The following is a 9,239-nucleotide window of genomic DNA, read 5'->3' as shown; positions in this document are numbered from 1 at the left end:
TGATTTAAGATGTACTATATAGTTGCTCAAAAAATGTACAAGCTGGAATATTATTTTTAAGCTCTTTATCGAGCGTTTATTTGCTGAATTTCGCGATGTGCTCGTTACATGATTAGGTAATCTCAAGAAAAGGGCCAATATGGGTTCAACTTAGGGACTACAGTGTTTGTGTGGTTGGTTGGTTGGTTGTTTGTTGGTTGGTAGTTGCCATTCCGGTGTCCAGAGTAAGCAGACTCATCCTTACTGGTAGTCCTTGTTGTCCTGGTTGGTGTTCCACGTCTGGTGGACACCGTGGTAGCTGCTCTGCTTCTGGGCGGGAGCGTTGCGTCCGAAGGGAGACTTGGGGTTCACCTGCAGGATGTAGTCACCCTCCAGATCGTGGGCGGCATCGATGCCCATGTAGGCGCGCTTGCCGAATCCATCGTTCTGCTTGTACTGCTGCAGGGAGTTGGCGGGCACGGCGGGGAAGCTCCTCTCGTTTCCGGGACGCACGGATTCGGCAAAGTAGCGGGTGGCACGCATGGCGGCCTCGACCACGTTGCTGGCTCCGGGAACACCGGCGGCAGGTCCATTGGGATAGAAGTCAACATCTCCGGAACGGATGGGAGTGCCCATGCCGTAGACCGAGGTGTGGATGGCGTCAACGAATTCGGCATCACCGCGAGCCAGACCGGTCAGGGTGTTCCTGCTCTTGGCCACAATCTTGGAGGGATCCAGACCGGTGACACGGCGCAGCTTTTGTCCGGTGAGACGGGTGAATTCCTGGGCAGCGGCACCGGCAACATGGGCACCCACATTCTGGCCAATCAGGTGAATGGTTTCGAAGGGCATGTCCAACTCGTTGACCATCTGGACGATCCACTTGCCGATCTTGGCGCCGGTCTTCTCGATATCGAGCATGGCATAACGCTGGTAGGTGTTCAGTTTGGAGCCCAAATCGATCACAATGATGTCGCCGCTCTGGGTTTTGGCGTTCTTAGCCTCATCGCTGTAGTCCTCCTCGCTGCTGGTCCTCTGGTTCTTCCTCTGCTCGTAGCTCTGATCCTGGTAGTCCTGGTTGTAGTTCTGGCCACGCTGGTGCTGCTGCTGCAGATTGTAGCGCTGCATGTAGGCCTGCACCAGCTTCCTGGTCGCCTTCTTCACGGTCTCGGTGGTCTGGGGCAGTCCGGTCACAATGATGGTCACCTCATCCTCGCCAAAGTTCTGCCTCTGCTTCAGGCGCTGGATCATCTCGTTCAGGGGAGCAACGGTCTTGTCGCCATTGGGCTTGGGCACATAGACCTGGATGCCGCTGGGCACATAGTTGGGCTCAACGTTGTGGTTGATCTGCGACAGGTGGTCTGCAAAGTATACATAATATAATATAATTTTTTTCAATGGTTTTTATATCGGAGTCTAGGATTACTCACAGACTTGCTGCAGCAGCTCGGCGCCACGCTCCAGGCTCATGTTCTCCAGGCGCTCAATGGTGTAATCGTCGACGGCGGGAATGGCCTCCAGCTGGGATCCGGAGAGCCACTGCGCGGGCTTCAGGGCCTGGTTGACGGAGTTGTCCACACGGCCATTGGGCTTGGCCAAGGCGGCGACCGCCAGGCAAGCCAGAAGGCTCAGCACTCTCATGGGGTTCATGGTTCGGATGCGGGATTCGGGATTCGGTCCTCGGGATGCGACTTCAACACTGAGCGAGTTGAACTGACTTTCCAAATCCCACGATGGCGGTATATATACCACAATTTACGCTGAGCGATTTCCCATTTTCCGACACTCTTTTCGCTGGGTCAGGCTTTAATCGGCCACTTGTGCTGAGTAAGGGATTTTGGGTGCCTGGGAATCGGATGAGTATATATGCTATCGGTAGCGGAATAAAGTGTATATATAAAATAGACACGGGGCCTACCTATAGCTGACCCCACTGATGACTTAGCAGCACCTGCTGCTGCCTGATTATTTTAATTTGTAACCACTTTGTAGGCTCCGCTGATTGCAACATTGTAGTTGTGCGCCGGATTTGATCAAAAAATGCATAAAAATAGATAAAAAATTGACAGTAGTTTTTTAAATGGTTTTTATAAATGGTTTTTATTGATTTTTTCTTTGGCACTTTCCTTTTGCCTACTTTAAAGTCCATAATTTTCCATTTTCAATTCAAGGCCAAGACAGTTCATTGATTCCAGATTTTTGCCACTGATACGGAAAGTATGGAATGTTTGTAGTTTCCAAGGCAAGATAGTAAAGGCTTGCATATAAGTTTATATGTTATTATGGACTTTAGAAATGACGGCACGTTTTGCAAGGAGATATGATTCAAATATCCGGGATTCAGTTTATAATGTATCACTTTGATCGAAGTGATACTGTTCTCCACGCTATTTCTTGAAAATGTATCTATATTTATATAAAGGGACATATCTTTTTCACTGCCTTTCAAAGGCGATCTGCGTAACTCAAAGAAAAGTCCAGAAAATCTGAAAGCGAACACTTTAATAAGCTTCAAAAATTGCCCAAAATTGCTAAGTATTTTTTATAAACAAAAGCTGTGACTTGACCTGAGCATGAGTTCAAGTCGTGCCCCCCTGTCAAGACCCCTATGTCACCTTTTGTTTATGTTATGAAAGTGCTGGTTAAAGAAGTTTCCCATTACCTGATGGATACCAAAAAAAGAGAAAAGGGGAACAAAATTATGGAGCTCATCAGAAGTGTTGCAAAATCACTGACGCTGCGAGTCAATTTGTGCTGATCCAGAAATCGGCTGCTGAAATCAATTGCTTCCGGCGCGTGCATTATAGTGTGTATATACTACCGATTCCAGGGGGTATAAAATGCATTGAGTCGGAGCAGTGGGCATGCAGTACAACTTGGTACGGTGTCTGAAACAGTCGAACTTGGAAGCCACAATGAATCCTCTGCGCACCCTTTGCGTTCTGGGCTGCCTTCTGGCGGTCGCCATGGGTAATACCCAGTCTGGCAGCCGTTCCGGTCGCCGATCCAACTCCCTGGACAATGTGGAGCAGCCCAGCAACTGGGTCAACCCACGGCAAGTCGAGGAGCTGCCCAACCTGAAGCAGGTTACCCTTAACAAGCTGCAGGAGATGAGCCTGGAGGAGGGCGCCACGCTGTTGGACAATCTCTGTAAGTTCAAACAGCTCTAAAATGTCTCGCAATCATGCAATAATACCATATCCTGTCCCGCAGACTACCTGTCCCAGTTTAACCATGTCTTCCAGCCCGATTACACCCCGGAACCCAGCCAAATCAAGGGCTACATTGTCGGCGAGCGCGGCCAAAGGATCGAGTTCAACCTGAACACTCTGGTGGAGCAGGTGAAGCGGCAGCAGAGATTCGGCGACGATGAGGTCACCATCTTCATCCAGGGCCTGCCCGAGACCAACACCCAAGTGCAGAAGGCAACCAGGAAACTGGTGCAGGCCTACCAGCAGCGTTACAACCTCCAGCCCTATCCGACCAACGATTACTCCAGCGAGGATCAGCGCCAGAGGAGCTCCAGCGAGGAGCAGCAAACGCAGCGCAGGCAGCAGAACGGTGAACAGGATGACACCAAGACCGGAGACCTGATTGTGATCCAGCTGGGCAATGCCATCGAGGACTTTGAGCAGTATGCCACCCTGAACATTGAGCGTCTGGGCGAGATCATTGGCAACCGTCTGGTTGAGCTGACCAACACCGTGAACGTGCCCCAGGAGATCATCCATCTGATTGGCTCTGGACCCGCTGCCCATGTTGCCGGAGTGGCTGGACGCCAGTTCACCCGCCAGACCGGACACAAGTTGCGCCGCATCACCGCCCTGGACCCCACTAAGATCTACGGCAAGCCCGAGGAGAGGCTGACCGGACTGGCCCGTGGTGATGCTGACTTCGTCGATGCCATCCACACCTCCGCCTACGGCATGGGTACCAGCCAGCGATTGGCCAACGTGGACTTCTTCCCCAACGGACCCTCGACCGGAGTGCCCGGTGCCGATAATGTGGTCGAGGCCGCCATGCGTGCCACCCGCTACTTTGCCGAGTCAGTGCGTCCTGGAAACGAGAGGAACTTCCCCGCCGTGGCCGCCAGCTCGTACCAGGAGTACAAGCAGAACAAAGGCTATGGCAAGCGCAGCTACATGGGCATCGCCACCGATTTCGATCTGCAGGGTGACTACATTCTGCAGGTGAACTCCAAGAGCCCCTTCGGCAAGAGCACTCCCGCCCAGCAACAGACCGGCTTCCACCAGGTCCACCAGCCCTGGCGCCAGTCCTCCTCCAACCAGGGTTCCCGCCGTCAGTAGATCATCGCACAGTGATCCATCGATGACAACCAGATCGCACACCTCTCATGCGAGCGAACCACTCTAGCCCATCCTCATCCGGCAGATCCCTCTGCCAATTGCATCCACTATGTATAGCTAGCTTTGTTTTTTAATTCACAATAAAAACCTTTGCATTTTTAAACATTCGAAAGAGTTCAGTTCAATATACGAAGCAAACCCAGTTCAATTCACAATAAAAACATATGCATATCGAAATGTTTGAGAGTTTTAAATGCTTATAGCGGTCATAAAGGTAGCACAAAAAAATACATACGACAAACATTTGGATTACATGATATGTTTATTTGATAAAGAAAGCATATTATCCATTATGGTATGTAGCGTACATACGCACAACCACATATATAGATATGGCGCTATATATGGGACGATGAACTACGGACAATATTCCTTGCTTACTACTGAGTTGGCAGGCGCAAAAAAATTGGGTTGAGATATCACTAAGCTTAAATAAGAATAATTAACGTAGAATTTCCACTTGCTTCACTCATATTCACCGTCTCGATTTCAACAACCTCATCAGAACTAATCACAAATTGGAAAAATCATATACAACACGGGGTGCAATGGGAATAGATGTTTCTTTTTCTTTTTATCAATGCGAATGGGTATCCAGATGGGATGGGTTAATGGATTTAGAGGCTTATTTAGGGCTGTGTTTCTTTTTGTTTTTATCAGTCTAATCCCGGCATGGCTGATCCGAGGGCGACCAGGTGCACATGCCGCCGACGCCATCGTAGGTCAGTCCCTTGGGACAAGTGTACTCCCATCCGACGATTCCACCGGTCTCCTCGAAGCGGGCGCAGGATATAAACTTCCTGCAGTTTAGGGGATGCGGGAAATTTCCTTGTGCCCGGCACTCAATGATGCCATGACCATGAACGATCACCTTGGGATCGCTTTTGGTTGGCAGAATGCTGCCACTGCGTCGCCGTTGGGCCACCTGACTTTGACCCACTGAGAATTCCTCATCCAGAAATTGACTACTTGAGGTGGCCGAGATTACGGCAGACTTGGCCGGCGGACGACTGTAAACCTCGATGTATTTATGCGGACGACGACGACTCTGCTGGCGACGGGAGAGAGGAGGAGCCGAGTGTCCAGCCGGCGTAGTTGACCTCAAAGATGACCCCAAAGTGGACGTGGTGGGTGGCGTAGATGTCGTTGACTGCGGCCGACGAGGACGTGGGATCAACTGGCGACCTGCAGTCATATTACACCCAGTTAAATACAAACAATTATGGATTGATAATACACTTACGGATTCCCTGGCCAATAACTGGTAATGGTAGATTGACAGTAGTGCTAGCTGTGGTGCCAGCTGTGGTGCTAGCTGTGGTGCTAGCTATGGTGCTCTTCAGTGGCTGCGGTGGCAATGCCAAGTCGTATTCATCGCGTGGACGCACCTGCTCTGGTATCTGGTTGAAGCGGCTCGTGTGAATGCTCGACTTGGCCACCTGATCCTCGTCGTCATCGTTCAAATACAGAGTGGTGGTGGTTTCCAGGCCCGAAACTGGTGGGTTGGTGGTGCGTGCGGACGGCGGAGTGGTGGATATAAGGGTGAGGCGGCGCTTGAACAGAGGGTTCTGGGTTCTGGGCACCTCGGTGGCTAATGGGGAAACAATATCATGACATGAAATAATAATTTTTTTATCATAACTCGGTTGAAAATGTAATAAAGCTAAAGGAATTACTGTATTTGACAGCTAATTACCAATACGATCCATATCAATTTTTGACGGATTTAGGAAAATTAATTTTTTTTGGTAATTTTTTGCATTTTTTGCCATCAAAATTTGAAAAAAATGGCAAAAAATTAGCATTCCCATTTTTGAACACAGTTCGATTGGAAATTTAATTGCGAGCGCATCGAGGTATAACATTCCATGTTCAGACAATTATTTTAAAAGTTATAGCCAAAAAACTGATTATTTTATGACCGAAATTCGAAAAAACGGATTTTGGCAAAAATTGAAATATTTTATATGGGCATTTTAATCATAACTTGGCCAAAAATAATCGTAAAGATGAAAGAATAACTGTTTTGAGCAGCTAATTACCAAATCTAACCACCCCTGTCACTTTTTGACGGATTTAGGAAAATTAATTTTTCGGTCAATTTTTGCATTTTTTGTAAGGGGTAACATCATCAAAATTTGATAAAAATGGCAAAAAATTAGCATTCCCATTTTTGAACACAGTTCGATTGGAAATTTAATTGCGAGCGCATCGACGTATAACATTCCATGTTCTGACAATTATTTTAAAAGTTATGGCAAAAAAACTGATTATTTTATGACCGAAATTCGAAAAAACGGGTTTTGGCAAAAACTAAATATTTTAAATGGGCATTTTAATCATAACTTGGCCAAAAATGATCACAGAGATGAAATAATAACAGTTTTAAGCAGCTAATTACCAATACTAACGACCCGTATCATTTTTTGACGGATTTAGAAAAATTAATTTTTTTGTCAATTTTTGCATTTTTTGTAAGGGGTAGCATCATCAAAATTTGCAAAAAATGGCAAAAAATTAGCGTTGCCATTTTTGAACACAGTTCGATTGGAAATTTTATTACGAGCTCAACGACGTATAACATTCCATGTTCAGACAATTATTTTAAAAGTTATAGCCAAAAAACTGATTATTTTATGACCGAAATTCGAAAAAACGGATTTTGGCAAAAATTGAAATATTTTAAATGGGCATTTTAATCATAACTTGGCCAAAAATAATCGTAAAGATGAAAGAATAACTGTTTTGAGCAGCTAATTACCAAATCTAACCACCCCTGTCACTTTTTGACGGATTTAGGAAAATTAATTTTTCGGTCAATTTTTGCATTTTTTGTAAGGGGTAACATCATCAAAATTTGATAAAAATGGCAAAAAATTAGCATTCCCATTTTTGAACACAGTTCGATTGGAAATTTAATTGCGAGCGCATCGACGTATAACATTCCATGTTCTGACAATTATTTTAAAAGTTATGGCAAAAAAACTGATTATTTTATGTAGGAAAGTCGGAAAAATAATTTTTGGCAATTAATATCATCAAAACTTGAAAAAAAGTCAAAAAATTAGCATTCCCATTTTTGAACGTAGTTCGATTGGAAATGTAATTACGAGCTCAACAATGTATGCCATTCCATATTTGGGCCCATTATTATAAATGTTTTTGCCAAAAATATGGTAATTTTTGGCAAAAAATCATTATTATGGATTTTTCTCAGAGCTCGACAGGTTTGTTTGTGGCCGTTATGAAGTACGTTCGCTTATCCTATTGTTTCATAATGTATTTAAATATTATTCCAAGCTTACTTACCACTTTCTTCGCCGTTGGCCGCTGGTGCGAAGGTTGTCAGCCGACGCGTTTGAAATTGGCGGCGCAGAGCAAAGCTGGCGGGCTGGAACTTGTGTTGCTTTTGTGTGATGTCATTGCTGCCGCTGCTGCTGCTGATGTTGCTAGTTGCTGGCTGTAGTGTTGCTGCCTCGCCGGATGCTGCTGCTGCTGCTGCTGCAGCACCGCTCTTGGCTTTCAGTTTGCTCAGATAGATGTTGCTGGTGGTTCTGCCACCGGGAGCAGATGTTGCTGCTGGGAAAGCTGTTGTTGCTGCTGCAGTGGTCGTTGTTGCTGCTGCCGCTGCTGCTGCTGCGGAGGGTCTGCTGCGCAGTCGGTTGTATTTGGAGGTCGTCGGTGGTTCTGCTGCTGGCTGCTGCGTGGTGGTTTCAATCGCTGCCGACGTCGGCGAGTTGATTATCCGCCGGCGGACACTCAACACCGGTCGCCGCGAAACGCTGCCAGTCGTTGGTTGTCGCAGCTGCCAGTCGGTAGTCAATAGTTGTTCGTTTGCGGCACATGGAATTATATTAAAAATAAACACTCATTTTAGCATATCGTGAATTTGAAAGATATTCAACGTTTTTGCAACTCGCTGTTTGGTGTTTCGTATTTTTGTTTTCGTGCTTTTTTTTCCGCCGGTGTGCAGTCAACAACAATTCAAAAGCGCGCTACATGCTATAAACAATAATAAATCATATTAATAATATTAAAGAATTGGTTAAGCGTAAGAAAATCTACTAAAGCCTTAAATAAATTAGTACTGTTTGGCGTTTGTTGTGTATTGTGTTTCACTTCACCTAGGGCAGTGGGCATTGGGAAACGGGAATTTGGAATTGGTAAGGGAAACCCTTCAAAAGGTGCTTTCTCTCGCCATCTCGACAAGATCAAGTTGACCGCTAAGTGGGCCAACCAACCGCAAAAATGCAGTCAGGCATTTTAATTGAAGGACGTTCGAGTGCAAAATAAATAGCACGCAGGCATAACAAGTTATTTGCTTGGCTATTAGTTTGCGCTAGTTTTGCTTTGTCCACCAATCTCGTTGACATTGAAAGCAATACAGAGCACAGCTTGAAGTGGAATTGGCTGTAATTATACTAAATTGAATTTTGTAAACTTAATGGAAAACTACTTTGATGGAGAACCAGCGCATTTTTAATAACAGCCAGTAAACCGCAAGAATAAGCTAAACTAATAAAACTCTATATTAATTAAAATCCCTTTCAAAATACGCTTGCAAGGTATTTAAATATATATTTTAACCTAGACGCTACCAAAAACAGAGAGAGTTGCTGGCGAGAACATTTTTGGTGTCAATGTCGCAGACACCTTCGAGATAATGAATGTGCCGGAAAAATACGCATCAGCCACGGTGCTTGCATAATGCTGATGGGCTTCTTCGATTAGCAGATCCGCAGATCGACGTCTGTAATGCTGCATGGTATCTTCGGTCTCTGGCAATGCGATTCGACCGCATGCCAATGCGATTGCGTAATCTGAATCCCCAACATTCCCCACTTTTTTTCTTTTGGCAGATGCGCAGTTGGCTGGTTTTTGGCTCCCACAAAC

The 9,239-nt window shown here is 46.0% G+C and overlaps 3 protein-coding genes across 10 annotated transcripts in view; 1 reads left to right on the top strand and 2 right to left on the bottom strand.

Annotated features, from left to right (window-relative positions):
* Nucleotides 1–48: 48 nt before the first annotated feature.
* Nucleotides 49–1,951, bottom strand: LOC6551450 (vitellogenin-1). The gene is made up of 2 exons (XM_001977239.3): nucleotides 1,410–1,951; nucleotides 49–1,340 (listed from the first exon to the last, which is right to left on the bottom strand). Exons 1-2 carry the CDS (start codon nucleotides 1,627–1,629, stop codon nucleotides 241–243), a joined length of 1,320 nt encoding a protein of 439 aa, XP_001977275.1. The 5' UTR covers nucleotides 1,630–1,951; the 3' UTR covers nucleotides 49–240.
* Nucleotides 1,952–2,398: 447 nt separating this feature from the next.
* LOC6551451 (vitellogenin-2) lies at nucleotides 2,399–4,552 on the top strand. The gene is made up of 2 exons (XM_001977240.3): nucleotides 2,399–3,129; nucleotides 3,193–4,552. The coding sequence occupies exons 1-2, from the start codon at nucleotides 2,844–2,846 to the stop codon at nucleotides 4,284–4,286; spliced, it is 1,380 nt and encodes a 459-aa protein (XP_001977276.1). The 5' UTR covers nucleotides 2,399–2,843; the 3' UTR covers nucleotides 4,287–4,552.
* Nucleotides 4,553–4,589: 37 nt separating this feature from the next.
* The window catches only part of LOC6551453 (mucin-5AC), a 34,548-nt gene continuing 29,898 nt past the window's right edge, over nucleotides 4,590–9,239 (bottom strand). For all 8 annotated transcript variants that reach the window (XM_001977242.3, XM_026982727.1, XM_026982729.1 and 5 more), the window contains 3 exons: nucleotides 7,656–8,151; nucleotides 5,590–5,937; nucleotides 4,590–5,531 (listed from right to left, as the gene is read on the bottom strand). In XM_001977242.3, coding sequence (XP_001977278.2) covers nucleotides 5,008–5,531; nucleotides 5,590–5,937; nucleotides 7,656–8,151 — 1,368 coding nt within the window. In that variant the 3' untranslated portion in view covers nucleotides 4,590–5,007. The remainder of the gene's footprint in view (nucleotides 5,532–5,589; nucleotides 5,938–7,655; nucleotides 8,152–9,239) is intronic.

This window comes from Drosophila erecta, unplaced genomic scaffold (assembly GCF_003286155.1).
Source record: "Drosophila erecta strain 14021-0224.00,06,07 unplaced genomic scaffold, DereRS2 tig00000152-arrow-arrow-pilon, whole genome shotgun sequence".
Classification (NCBI taxonomy): Eukaryota; Metazoa; Arthropoda; class Insecta; order Diptera; family Drosophilidae; genus Drosophila; species Drosophila erecta.
Note: the sequence above shows the minus strand (reverse complement) of the source record. Positions and strands in the feature narration are given on the sequence as shown.